Source organism: Panthera uncia, chromosome X (genome assembly GCF_023721935.1).
Source record: "Panthera uncia isolate 11264 chromosome X, Puncia_PCG_1.0, whole genome shotgun sequence".
NCBI classification, from domain to species: domain Eukaryota; kingdom Metazoa; phylum Chordata; class Mammalia; order Carnivora; family Felidae; genus Panthera; species Panthera uncia.
The window spans coordinates 88305329-88319496 of record NC_064817.1 but is presented as its reverse complement, the minus strand read 5'-3'; the positions used below and the strand labels follow the sequence as shown (position 1 = coordinate 88319496).

General features: G+C 47.4%; 1 protein-coding gene across 1 annotated transcript in view; it reads left to right on the top strand.

The window, feature by feature from the left end:
* Positions 1-13601, top strand: part of AMOT (angiomotin) — a 60806-nt gene extending 47205 nt beyond the window's left edge. The window contains exons 10-14 of the mRNA XM_049644206.1: positions 277-467; positions 8660-8782; positions 9536-9768; positions 11081-11788; positions 12149-13601. Coding sequence (XP_049500163.1) covers positions 277-467; positions 8660-8782; positions 9536-9768; positions 11081-11788; positions 12149-12246 — 1353 coding nt within the window. The 3' untranslated portion in view covers positions 12247-13601. The remainder of the gene's footprint in view (positions 1-276; positions 468-8659; positions 8783-9535; positions 9769-11080; positions 11789-12148) is intronic.
* The last annotated feature ends 567 nt before the right edge of the window (positions 13602-14168 follow it).

Sequence of the window (14168 nt, the reverse complement as noted above, 5' to 3'; positions counted from 1 at the left end):
TCAACCCACCATCCACTTTCTGAACGGCATGACTATTTGATGTGGCAAGCTGCTTTCCTGATCAAAGGAGTCTCCTGTTCAGGCCCCAAGATAGAAAGTGGGGCCTGGAAGGAAATCTTGCCTTGGGAGGAAATCTGAATTCCCCTTGCTTCCGGATCAGGATCCAAACTGAAGTGGCACGGGCAGTCATGCTCTCCAAGAATAGGGGCTCTTCAAGTGGGGCTGCCAGCATGGTTCTCTCACTAACCCGAGGGGTCTCGGCATCTCCCCAACCAGCGCCAGGGCAACCCTCAGCCCGCCAGTGTTTCAGAACACAGCGCCACTGCGCTGATGGAGTTGCTTCGCGAGAAGGAGGAGAGGATTCTGGCCCTGGAAGCCGATATGACAAAGTGGGAGCAGAAGTATTTAGAGGAGAATGTGATGAGGCATTTCGCTCTAGACGCCGCCGCAACCGTAGCTGCGCAGAGGTAAGTGGCTGGCTTCCGGGATCCTTGCTTGGAGGGCATGGGTGGGTGGGCAGAACAGAAAGGTGACCTGTTGAAAGATTTTTCCATGTGTTGCTTTCCTTGTCTCCTATAGTGCTCTTTGTTCCCCTCCCCAGTGTCTGCCTAAGTGTGTTTCCTTTCACCTGGTTAAACAGAGACTTTTTAGGAATTGGGGTCAGGAATTTGAAAATGAACCTTAACTTCACGAGATCCACTGAAGGTTCGCAGGCCTCCTTCGCTAGAGCCACGCCTTCTTTCGGCCACATGTGTAGGTTTCTTTGTTTAGCCCCAGGACGGGAGTGAAAGCCACTCTGGAGAAAGGCCACTCAGAAACTAAATGTCACTCAGGAGTGGCGGAGCCACATTCTCCGTGTCCATGAGTTCATCACATGTAACCGGTCACATGCCATTTGGCAAGGGAGAGAAAGCAGCAGAAGGATTTTTTTTTTTCTTAAACTTTTTGCCTCTTCCGTGTCCCCTATGCACGTGAAAACATTAAATATGGGTCTTTGGAGGAAACACAGTGCTCTTGTCCGGTCTGTCCATCTCGCTGCTGTTCATAATCACCCGTTGGAAAAGAAAGAGAGAAACGACAAAAACTAAATTCGCATCAGGAGATGGCATTGGTTGCTGGAGAGACAGACAGAGGTTTGGTCTCCAGTCGGGTATCTAAGGAGGCCAGAGCATATGGTACCCAGAGAGGCTCTACCCAGAAAGTTATTAAAAACCAGTGTTGTTTCAAACGTTCTCCTAAAGGTGGTGAGCTGGCGGAATCTGGAAACACTTGCCAGAGTTTAGGCTGTGATGTGTGTGTCGAGTGGGTGGCAGATACATTTATTTGCGAGTCCTTCTCATGCCAAATCGGGAGGAGGTCAGTGCTTAAGAGCTGGGCTCGTGATTTGCACACGTATTTCTGATTCTCCAGGAGGACGTCTTACTGTTTCTCTAACATACTCTGCCTTCCTCCAAGTACATGGAGACCTGATAAATCTTACATGGCTTGAAATCACCTGTGCATGGATTTCGAGGTCATCATGGGCTTAAGCATAGCATACCTGTCTTTGTTTTCGGAGAACTGGGTGCTCCGTACGTGCGAGGGCAGTAACGGAGCGCACGAAAGCCCCAGCTGTGCTAGAAGATGGTCGGGGAGTTTGTAGGCAGATTAGAAGCAGAATTAAGTGTAATTTTAGCTGCTCTCTCCCAAGAAAACACCTGTGCCCAGTGCTTATTCAAAGGTTATTCAGGAAACCCCAACACAGAAAAGGAGACGAAGGGCGAATTTTGTCATCTTTGGGCAGAAACTTAGAAAGATCTAGCTCGTAAAGGTGTGCAGTGTGAGAAAATGTGGGAAAGCCAGCGTTCTTGATGCTGGGAGGTTCACTGCTAAAATCAACTTCAGAATAGACTTCAGGTCAGGAAATGCAAGAAAGCTAGGAGGTTGTCACTGGGGTCCTTGTAATAAAGAAACTACCCCCCTTCCTTCCTTCCTCCCTCCCTCCCTTCCTCCCTTCCTCCCTCCCTCCCTCCCTCCCTTCCTCCCTTCCTCCCTCTCTCCCTCCCTTCCTTCCTTCCTTCCTTCCTGCCTTCCTGGAAAGTTTTGATACTAGGGGAACCCACTTTCTGAGAGACTTCTTCCCAGAATCTGTTGCCTTCCATAAAGCAGATTTAATTTAAACCACATTCGTTTAAATCACCAGGTAGAAAGTTTCCGTGTAATCACGGTTTTCAGTAAAAGTGCATGCTTATCATCTAATATGATGAAAAGCAGCCAGTTTCCACCTGGCCAGAAACACTTTACGTTAGTTCCTTGGGCAAACATCCTGTATCGGGACTGTATGCTTCTTTGCATGCCTATTAATCCAGCCCTCAGAAGAAATTGAGAGACTGTGTTCACATTCCCGCAAAATGAGACAAGTAGACTAGGTAGACAAGGACTGGGGTCCTTGTAATAATTCCTCCAGATCCTTCTATTTCTAGGATTATGCTATTTTTTCCCAAAGATAGTGCCTCTTATGCTCGGCCACGGGGATTGGTTTCCTTTTCCTCTTTTCTTAATGAGATTTCCAATTTACAAGGTGGCATCCAGGAAATTTAATTTCAGAACCTATGGGTTCTTCTGCCTTCCTTTCCAACATCTCTTGCCCTTTCTCTTCTGTCCAGTGGTTTCATTCGACCCTACAAATTTGACCAGGGTTCTGCTCTTTGCCCCTTTCTGTGGTAAAGGCATTATATTCTACTTTTCCTTCTTGAGAAGTTTTAAATGTCTAGGATACTGGTTGCATATGGAAAGTGCTCAACCTGTATTTGAGTAAGGAAGGAGAGGAAGAAGCAAAAAGGAAGGAAGGAGGATAGAAGTGACAGAGAAGGAAACGGTTTCTAACTCTCTAACTGCAATCCGTAAATGTAGTGCCACATTTTAATGACCTGCTTGGTTTCTGTGGATTCTGCTAGTATCTCTGACTTTGTATGTTCCCAATGTAATATCTTATAGGTAAATGCACATTTGGGAAATGTTGCTTGGGTGGTATCAATGGTGGTTGTAGAATTTTTTCAATTAATAGGTATTATTTACCTATTAAAAAGCACCTATTTTATATGGTTTGATGAATGTTGGCAGGCATATACAATAATGTAGCCACCCCACAGTCAAGATAGAGGGTGCATTCTTTTTTTTAATTTTTTTTTTAACGTTTATTTATTTTTGAGACAGAGAGAGACAGAGCATGAACGGGGGAGGGTCAGAGAGAGGGAGACACGGAATCCGAAACAGGCTCCAGGCTCCGAGCTGTCAGCACAGAGCCCGACGCGGGGCTCGAACTCACGGACTGCGAGATCATGACCTGAGCCGAATTCGGCTGCTCAACCGACTGAGCCACCCAGGCGCCCCCGATAGAGGGTGCATTCTAAAGTGCCCTCGTGCCCCCTCAGCTGGATCCCTTCCTCCCCCACCTGACACTAGACAACAATCAGTCTGCTTTTTGTCGTTACAATTTTGCCTTTTCCAGAATGTTGTACGAAAGGAGTCATGTAGTATATACTCTTTCTGCTTGATTTCTTTCACTGGGCATAACTATTTTGAGATTCATACAAGTTGATGCCTGTATCAATAGTTGGTTCCTTTTCATTGCTGACTAGTGTTCCGTAGTCTGGGTGCGCCATCCCAGTTTATCTATTCACTTGTTGATGGATATTTGGATTGTTTCTGGTCTTTGCCCGTTGTGAATAATAAAGTACAGATTTAAGAAAAATTAATCTTTGTTTAATTTTAAGAGACAGAGAGAGGCAGGGCACAAGCGGGGGAGAGGCAGAGAGAGAGAGAGAGAGAGAGCGAGCGAGCGACACAGAATCTGAAGCAGGCTCCAGGCTCTGAACTGTCAGCACAGAGCCCGACGTGGGGTTCGAACCTATGATCCGTGAGATCATGACCTGAGCCAAAGCTGGACGTGTAACTGACTGAGCCACCCAGGTGCCCCTCAAGTACAGATTGTCATACAATAATAGACAACTGCCTTTTCTCAGGTGAGAAGACCTATTAGGTGATCTGTTCATACCCCTGTTAGCACTTTGATTCTACAAAGCACCACTTGTCAAAGGGACAGCTGTCAAGGCAAGAAATCACATGTACTGTTTGTTTTCTATATAAGGTACTCTGCTACGTGCTTTAACGTTATGGCTTATGCTCACAATAACTCTTTGCGATAAGTACTATTATCTATTCTACGTATGAGGAACAGGTTAAATAATTTGCCCAAGATCACACACAGCTACTAAGAAGAAGAACTGGGATTGAAAGTGACATTTTGACACCTTCACCACTACTCTGCTGATTTGATGATTTCAGGATGGTGATTAGATTTCAAGATGGTGATTAGGGATTATTAACTGTTTAAGAGTTACTGTTTGAGGCTTATTATTAATTGTTTAGTCACTGAAAAGTATGGTAAGTAATCACAATAATATGGCCCATATTATGACTTCCATATTATCGTGTTCCTAGAGATTCTTTAGATGCTTAATTTACATAAGGGAAATTATTACCGAGTACTTCGACCTAGAAGAATAGATGTGGCAACGCAGACTGTGGCTCACCAATGGTGAATTTATTTCTGAATAGCAGCAAAAGGATGAAAAGATAATTGGGGCGCCTGCGTGGCTTAGTCGGTTAAGTGTCTGATTCTTGATTTCTGCTCAGGTCATGATCTCATAGTCCTGAGATTGAGTCCTGCATGGGGCTTTGATGGGTCATGATCTCGCAATTTGACAGTTGACGCCGTGCATCAGGCTCTGTGCTGACAGCATGGAGCCTGCTTAAGATTCTCTTTCTCCCTCTCCCTCTGCCCCTCCCCCGTGTGTGCGTGCGTGCTCACACACATACACACACACTCTCTCTCTCTCTCAAAAAAAAAAAGATAACAACCCCGATCGGCCATGTAATTTACTAGTTTGCATTTCCTGAATCCAGTCATTAACCTTTCCCAAACGTGCAGTGTTTTGTTTTTATATTGGATGATGTCAATCTGGGAAAGAAGGAAAGGAAGGGAAAGCAGGAGGTAGAAGCTGGTCACAGACATTATACGTGCCTACCTGTTCCTTCCTTATAGGCTTTTCTCCGTTTCCGTCCTCAGATTTGTTTCTCATCCTGACATCCCTTAGGTTAAAGTTAGAATTGTCAACAACTTGTTGGATATGGTCATATGGCTATTCCTAAGATGTGTTAACTCTGATGTAACTAAAATCAAAACCCATTATAACGTTTCCCCAAAAATCTCTCCTTATATTCCTATCATAGAAAATGAGCTGTATGCCATCTTTTCTAGTCTTTTGAATTAGAAACACCAAAAGTTCTCATTCATTCTTCCCTCTCTCCAACACCCACATGTAAACAGTCTCCAAGGTGTAGCAATTCTGCCTCCTATGGCCTGTTTGCATCGGTTCATGATGTCAGTATCTCTTGCTGGGATTATTACAATAACCGTTCTGACTGGTTTGCCCAAATCCAGCGTATTGCTCCCCGAATCCCCCATCACATTTCAGCCAGAGACAATGTTATCTTTTTAAAACACAGCTTGGATCGTTCCAGCTCTCATAATTTTCAGTGCCTGTTGTAATAAAGTTCACGCTCACCTCTGTAACAATTAATTGCTTGCCCTTATATTTTTTTGTCTCCCTTTGCAAGTTTCCTGCAGTCAGGGACTGATGCATGTCTAGCCACTTTTTAGCATCGCAGTAATTTCAACCACAGGGCTCCAGTCATGGTCAAGTTCACATGTTAAATAAACAAAAGGATGCTACTGACAGGAAAAGATGGATTCGAAGTTGAAAAGTTGAAAAGGCTAACTATTTTAATTAGGGAATCCTGAGTGACATTCTGGAAAGCGATGTAAGCAAGGTGATGGGGATAATCTCATTGGAAGGAGAGAGATGCCTGGAGGGACAGTTGCCAGAAATCGTTTACTTAAGAATTTAGATGTAGGGGGCACCTGGGTGGCTCAGTCGGTCTGACTGCAGCTCGGGTCACGATCTCATGGTTTGCGAGATTGAGCCCCACGTCGGGCTCTGCACTGACAGTGTGAAGCCTGCTTGGGACTCTGTCTCTCTCCCGTTCTCTCTCTCTGCCCCTCCCCTGCTCGTGCTGTCTCTGTCTCTCTCAAAATAAGTAGATAAACATTTTTAAAAACCTTTAAAACAATACAAATAAACATTAAAAAAAAAAAAAAGAATTTAGATGTAGGATGTCGAAATCAGGGATGTACAGTCTGGGGTTTGCAGATTGTGTTTTCAAGCCCAGCATCTCTCTCCTGACGTGCTTAAGGGTAGTCTCAGCGTACTGGAAGTTAGGTCAAGTTGCTCCTTCAAACGCTGCTTGCTTGCTTTTGCCTGAGCCACTGGCTCAGTGGCCCCAGTCTTCTAGAAGGAAGATTGATGTTGAAGGCCGTCCTGGCAGCTCTGGAGGAATTCACTAAGTGCCCCACATTTTCAGGCTCCATTCCTGAGGAGTTCGCAGTGTCCATATCAATGAGCTGGCAGGGCTCTGCGTCCCCAAAATGGTCTTTTATGCAATGAAAGTGGCCGTGGGCCAGCACTGGCTCCCCCAGTGACAAACCGCACGCTCATCAGCCTTTAGAGCGGCCTGGCTCTGAAGCGGCCATCATGTTGGAACTCTGCACTGCAGGAACTGCCCCTAGGATTCCACCTAGGGCCGGAATTGGTTAAAGTGACGACACACCCTCTTGCATGTCACTCTCCTTCTCCCCATACTTCTCTCTTTTTTTAAAACAAATTTTAAGTTTGTTTATTTATTTTGAGAGAGACAGAGACTGCGTGAGCAGGGGAGGGGCAGAGAGAGAGAGAGAGAGAGAGAGAGAGAGAGAATCCCAAGCAGGCTCTGCACCATCAGCGCAGAGCCTGATGGGGCTTGAACACACAGAATTGTGAGATCATGACCTGAGCGGAAACAGAGTCGTACGCTTCACTCACTGAGCCACCCGGGCGCCCCTACCCATACTTTTCTCTCTAATTACGGATATGTTTGTTGGGCGTTTTTACTGTGCACTGTATCTTTTACATGCGTGCTTTTATTTGAGCCCCCCCCCCCCAAAATGCCATGAGATGCAGGTGTAATTATGACTTCTGTCTGAGGAGACGGATGTCTCGAGCAGTGAACTGACTTCCTGAGCATAGAGTTTGTTCGTGGCGGGGTACTTGGGAAAGGAGGCTTGGACCCTCGTGTGGTCTCTAGTCAGAGCCCGTGCTCTCAACATCACACAACGCCATTTCCCCTTGAGCACCTTGGAACACAAGGGCCATTCCTGGTCGCACTAGGAGCAAGTGTAGAATCCTGAGATGCTAAAATGTTTTCAATTTAGGTGAGCCACTGCAAGGCCTTCTCTCTCTTGGCCCAGTTTGTTTCACCATTCAAGTAAATGGCATATCAAGTGTAAGCATGTTGGGGCAACAGGAGTTTTGAGGAACTCACCAAAATTCCCTAACTTTAATACCCGCTGTCTGTGTCTTCATTCCCTGCCCTTTCACTCCCGTCTGTACTGTCACAGTCTGTAAGCTAACAGAACATAGCCAGGTGCCAGCAGAAAATTCTCCCACAGATCCCCGTCCTCATAGGAAGTATGATGAAGCGGTGCTAATTCATTGTTTTCCCAGTCTATTGTCAGCTTTTCCTTTAAGACCAATATAATTACATCAATATTCTTTCTAATCCCTTTTTCTTTCCCTCCAAGTTACTCAAAGAGGATCCACGTCGTTTTCATTCCTTTCCCTCTTTTTTTTCTACCACTGGTTCTAAATGAACTAAAGAAAGGTGCATGACCTCACTTATCAGGACGATACAGGATCCCCGTGTATCTTTGACTTGTGCTGTTTAGACATCAGCCTTGCCCCACCCCCTCCCCTTCCTCCTCTCCTTCTTCTTCTCTTTCTCCGTCTCGCGCCCACGCGCACACACGCTTTACTCCTTATTAATTAGTATTAGAGTTAATGGCCTGAGACACTTTGAAAGGAGACATGATGGTCCCTCATGCAGTTCAGACTCTGGCAAGAGAACAGTCATGTAGCTGGGGGAAGAGACTCCTTGATTTGGCACTAGAATGTTTCCAATGTAGGTTAGACAGGAATTAAGTGGCACTGACTCAAAGGCCATGCTTTTCGCTCAGCTCATTTGCCCAATCTGACCTTTACTGGTGCTGTCTCTATAGTTGCTGGTATATATCTGTAGCACTGGCTGTTTAGTACGGTCTCGGACTTTCATCAAAGTCCAGCCATTTTGCCTTCATAACTATCATGAGAATAAAGTGAAAGTCTATAATATCTTCTGTATCATATAAATAATAATATAAAGTGAAAATATAAAGATCTTTGTATAACCTGGCCGTGATCTACAAACGTGAAGGGATTCTTTGCCAGGAGGTTTGTGTCCCTCTCATAGAATCCCCTCACTGACTTTTGCAGCTGTATCCATGCCAAAAACCTCTTCTAGCTAGCTCTGAAAGCTGAACCTTCCCGTCTTGGAGGTTCTTTTCGGTCAGTCATCCAGAAACCAACCATTCCTAATGAGTTTGACTATAGCTTACCGCTTTCCAGCAATACCTTTGACATGGGAGGGAGATGATAAGATTCGTTGATTTTGCTGCCTTATCTTCATCAGTCATTTTCCTTCCCAGGGATACAACAGTCATCAGCCACTCTCCTAACACCAGCTATGACACGGCTCTGGAAGCTCGCATCCAGAAAGAGGAGGAAGAGATCTTGATGGCCAACAAGCGTTGCCTTGACATGGAGGGCAGGTAAAATATCAATCTGGACCCCAGTGGATCTGCAAAGAAAGTATAGAGACCAGATAGGTCAGGAGGGAAGGGTAGGCATCTTCATTCACAAATGAGAAGCCTGATAATGCAGCCTCCCCCGACCCCTGCACCCCTGCCAGCCTGTTCATTTGGGTTTGAAATGCAATGACCCTTACCTTGCTTTCCCCATTGGCTTTGGTAATTGCTTTCCATCTTCCCTCCGCCAGAACCGTATTGTTGGTATTTGTACTCTGGGTATTCCTTCTAGCATTGGACTTCCACCTTGTGATACAGCAGAATACACAGTGAAAGAATATCCATTCGGGTTTGGAGGTAGGGCACCTGATATCTCTTATAAACTCAGGATCATTTACTTATCAACTCAAGTTGCGGCCCACTCAAAGAAGTCCTCATCTTCTCACTAAGTACATTGTTCCATTGACTCAGAATCTTCCGTATAGCACCCACTACATCCGTTTACTCTCTTACGTACGGGCCTTTTTCCCACCGGTACCTTGCTGTGGCTTCCTGAGGTGTAAGCAGCGACTCCTGGATGCTCTCCTAGATCCATCTGGGTGTGGAGAAAGGCGTTTTTAAAAACACAGCACACCGCCCCTTGCTTTTCAATGCCGAAAGGACTAAACCACTCCTCAGCTGAAAAGATCATGGAAACTCAAGTCCGTGCAGGCAGTGAGACCAGAACATGGAGGTGGCAATGAGGTTTTTTATATGTTCTTTGTCTTTGTCTCCTAGGATTAAGACGCTCCATGCCCAAATTATTGAGAAGGACGCCATGATCAAGGTGCTGCAGCAGCGTTCCCGGAAGGAGCCAAGTAAGACAGAGCAGCTGTCATCCATGCGACCAGCAAAGTCTCTGATGTCCATTTCCAACGCCGGGTCAGGCCTGCTCTCACATTCGTCCACGCTGACCGGCACCCCCATCATGGAAGAGAAGCGAGATGACAAGAGCTGGAAGGGGAGCCTAGGTAATGACAGTAGATAAAGAAGATTAAAGTGACGCGTTTAGATAATGTGCCCATTCGGCAAGGAAAGGGAGTGATGGTCCAGATTCTGGAGCAGAAGATATATCAGGTTGGGTGTCTGTCCTCCTGAGAGGCTAGCTGCCTGTTCAGGAACTCCTCCACACTCTGACGTCTCACTGACAGAACACTGGTTGAAGCCAAGGCCTTAAAAGATAAGAATTCTGAGTTCTGGGGCGCCTGGGTGGCGCAGTCGGTTAAGCGTCCGACTTCAGCCAGGTCACGATCTCGCGGTCCGTGAGTTCGAGCCCCGCGTCGGGCTCTGGGCCGACGGCTCGGAGCCCGGAGCCTGTTTCCGATTCTGTGTCTCCCTCTCTCTCTGCCCCTCCCCCGTTCATGCTCTGTCTCTCTCTGTCCCAAAAATAAATAAAAAACGTTGAAAAAAAAAAAAAAAAAGAATTCTGAGTTCTGTTTGGGTGGGAAAGAAGACAACTTCAGTTTCCTCTAAAAACTTCTCAGACTTGGCCTTTGCCACGCCAGACCTTTTGTCTTTGTCCAAAGCCCATGTGAGTCAAAAGTTCAGAATTCCAGACTTTTCTCTCTTCTCTCCTCCCACATAATACAAGGATTCCGAGTTCTAGTTAAGCTAAATGGAGCTGGGTGGCAGGTTTTTGTTACCCGAATGTTCTGAGATGAGAACCGAATGTACTTTTTCATTCCGTTTCTGTCCATTCCTTCCCCTCTAATCAAAGCCCCAGAAGCACAGTGGATACCACGAGGCGCATTTTCAGAGCCTGAGAAAGCCAGCTTTGTGTTTTAATTGTAGGTCTTTTTGTTGCCTCTGATACCTTCCTTGGTCCTCTGATGCTTGCAGTGTCCTTTGGATAGAGTAGGCATTTCGGGGGCCCCGGTCTTCATGAGAACGTTAGGTTACACAGTTATCGTAGCACTCATCCGTGACCACCGATCGTTCCCCCACGCCTTTCTGGCTGGCTGGTCATGGAAGACGGGGGTTGTAAGTGGAGCCAAGTAGAAGCCTTCTGCAAGCTCAGTGGAGATCAATCACCGCTGGAAAAGTAGATCAAAACAGATCCGCGGGAAACTTAAAGGCTTAACACACCGTGCTGGGGTGGAGAACGAGGACCGGAAGGGACGGGCCTGCCGAACCCATTTCCTGGGTTCCTCGGAGGCGCAAGTGGAGACTCGCGTCCCGTTGTTCGTGCTTCTCCTGAACCTCCTGCGAGGAAGACGACGTAACCCGATGTCTGCATTTGAGGAACCCGTACTTTTCTGACCTCTTGCCGTCTTCCCTTTGTAGGTATCCTCCTGGGTGGGGACTACCGCGCCGAGTCCGTGCCCTCCACACCCTCGCCGGTGCCGCCCTCCACTCCCCTGCTCTCCGCTCACTCCAAGACGGGCAGCCGCGATTGCAGCACGCAGACGGAACGGGGCACGGAACCCAGCAAAACCGCAGCTGTTGCTCCCGTCTCTGTCCCCGCGCCAGCCGCCGCTGCCGCCGCCACTGCCGCCGCCATCACTGCCAACGCTGCCACCAACACCACCACCATGGTAGCCGCTGCTCCACTTGCTGTCGCTGCTGCTGCTGCTCCTCCGGCTGCCGCCGCCGCCGCCCCGTCTCCAGCAACCGCTGCTGCTGCTGCTGCTGCTCTTGCGGCTGCCGTTTCTCCAGCTGCTGCCGCTCAGGTTCCGGCCGCTGCCTCGGCCGCCGCCGCCGCCGCCGCCGCCGCCGCTGCTGTCGCGCCTCCTGCTGCTGTTCAGGTTGCTCCAGCTGCTCCGGCTCCGGTTCCAGCTCCGGCTCCGACTGCGGTTCCGGCTCCAGCAGCGTCTCCGGCTTCTGCTCCGGCTCAGACTCAGGCACCAACTCCAGCTCCGACTGCGGCTGCTACTCCGGCTCCAGCTCCAACTCCAGCTGTGGCTCAGGCTGACGCTTCTGCAAGTCCAGCTGCCGGCTCTGGACCACGTCGTTTGTCTATACCAAGTCTGACCTGCAATCCAGATAAGACAGGTAATGATCTTCCATACCCCAGGTAGCCTTGGGTTCTGCCCACTATCACGGATTGCTTGTTGGCACCCTGTGGTGTACACACAGCCGGTCGTTGGGCCAGAGTTGTTCGGGTTTTAAAGGGGATTGATCCCAAGCGATGGGTGCAGAGCCCATAAGTGACTTTTTGGGACACCAGGATGGGAGCAGAAGTACGTCAAGGTGGTTCTTCCGGTTGCGGTAAATGCTCAGGTGAACAAGGGGAGGTGGTGTCAGGCAAGTCTCACTTGGCCACCGGCTTCCTGGCTCGAACGCTGGCTGTTTCTAGCAATCTGAGTCTTTACTTGATCCCTAAGTGATTTCTAACCCCCTGTTTCCATTCAGATGGCCCCGTTTTCCACTCCAATACTCTGGAAAGAAAAGCTCCCATTCAGATCCTGGGACAAGAGCCTGATGCAGAGATGGTGGAATATCTCATCTAAACGGCCTATTCAAGAGCTGCAGTTTATCAGCAAGAGTGCTTTTAACCATTTTTCCTTTTTGATTGTTCTTATTTTGAGGGTGAGGACAAGGGGTGGGGGGGATGTTTTTTAAAGGGACTTTTTATTGAAACAATATAGTACTTAAGTAATACCATACAAACTCCAGTCTATTCTGGTACACACTCAGAGAGTACCTCTAAAGACAGATGAATCAGAATGTGCTCTAAAGTTTATTGTTTGGGTTTATACAAACACTTGGACTGTTAATCGCTGGGTATACATGAATGTTTGCAATGTGCGTGATTTTATTTAGCATTTCCATATTCCAGATCATTTTCATTGAAGAGCACAGTATGTTTGGGAGACAGTGCGTAACATGTAGATTTCAGAAGTGGGAAGCCGGAGAGAATTTGCACCTATGCTGTTTTGTATACTTAACCATCTAGGCAGCATCCAGAGAGGGAGCTCTCATCTCGGGCTCATGAAAGGGAATAGGTTTAGGAGCTGTGTAAGCTGAAGAAAAGGCAGGGGATATTGGGGTGTGGAAGGGTGCTGGAGCTAATTTTCCCTCCCAATTTCCCAGCTACCCTGTGCCAGGAGATTGTGTTTATCTTCATTTCAGTGGTGCTTTGGAAGTGGATTCTTTTGGTTCCCTCGCGGAGGTTCATACATTCATATATATACTCTGGAGTAATTTATGCATTTGGATAATTAATATATTGCTTTCAGATGCTAGGAGAGTAAATTAGCTGTGTGCTGTACAACTTCCTCCTTCTTAGGGAGTGAGACCTTCGGAGGCCTTGATGGAGAGTTGCGCGAGGTGCTGCGTGTGGCCATGAGCACAGCTCGCTTGGCTTTCCTGAGACCAATCTGGTTAGTGTTCATTGTTTCTCCAGCACAAGTTCACTGGCTGTGTCACCAGTTTCAGGTTTCCGATCATTTGCAAAACGAGGAAGCATTTTTGTTGATGGGCTGAATGCTTTGAATTTCTGGTGACTACTTTCAAATAACTCCGTTTGTTTTCCCCAATTCTTAGCATAACGTCTTAAAAGGCATCGTTGACTGTAACCTCCAAGGGAATAGCAGTCGGGGGAGAGGTGGGCTGCAGATGTATCCTTAGCTGTCCCTTCTCACTGCCAGTGACTCCATCTTGGAATACCTTTGGAGAGCAGCAGAAAATGTGTATGTGGACAGGGACCAAGGAGGCCATGGCTCCGGAGCTTTGCCCTAGGGCCGCCTCCAGGGACACAAAAGGGCTGCTTCTTGCCACAGGTCCCTGCTCTGTGTCACCTCTCTGCCCTTAATTAAGGTGACAGATCCACAGACAATGTCATTAAGATCAATTTTCAGGGGTATGGGAGGGTGAGGGAAGTGGGGGGTGTTAGGTAAGGGTGGGGGGGGTAGAAGTTTGGGGATGTGTTAGTTAGAAACCGGATTAATAGAAGAGTAGGCCTGATATATTATGTTGTGAAGCATAGTGGCTGGAAGGAACTTCAGCAATAGAGCCCTACCCCCTCGTTTTAGTGATGAGGAATTTGAGACCTGGAGAGGTTAGTTTTTCAAGATCACACAACACAGCTTTCCATTTTGCCAATTACCATGCTTATTTTGGGAAATCCTTATATACCAAAAGCCTCATCTTAAGAAAAGGCATCTTCATGGACCAGGGCATTCGTAATTTGTAAAATGTCCCTGGCCTCGTTGCTTTGTCCAGGGTTCTAGACTCCTACCTTGCTTCCCCTGCAGTGCCTTTTTGCAAGGTTTTCTCTTTACTGGTCCTCATTTCAACATTGACTCACATGAAACTCCCCCCTGAGCAATCCCCCTCGCTTCTTGTCTTGCTATGGGATTGGCTGTCTCAGGTCATCTTACAGGGTCCCTCCATGACCACGGGAATGGCATATTTAACAGTATTTTTGTGT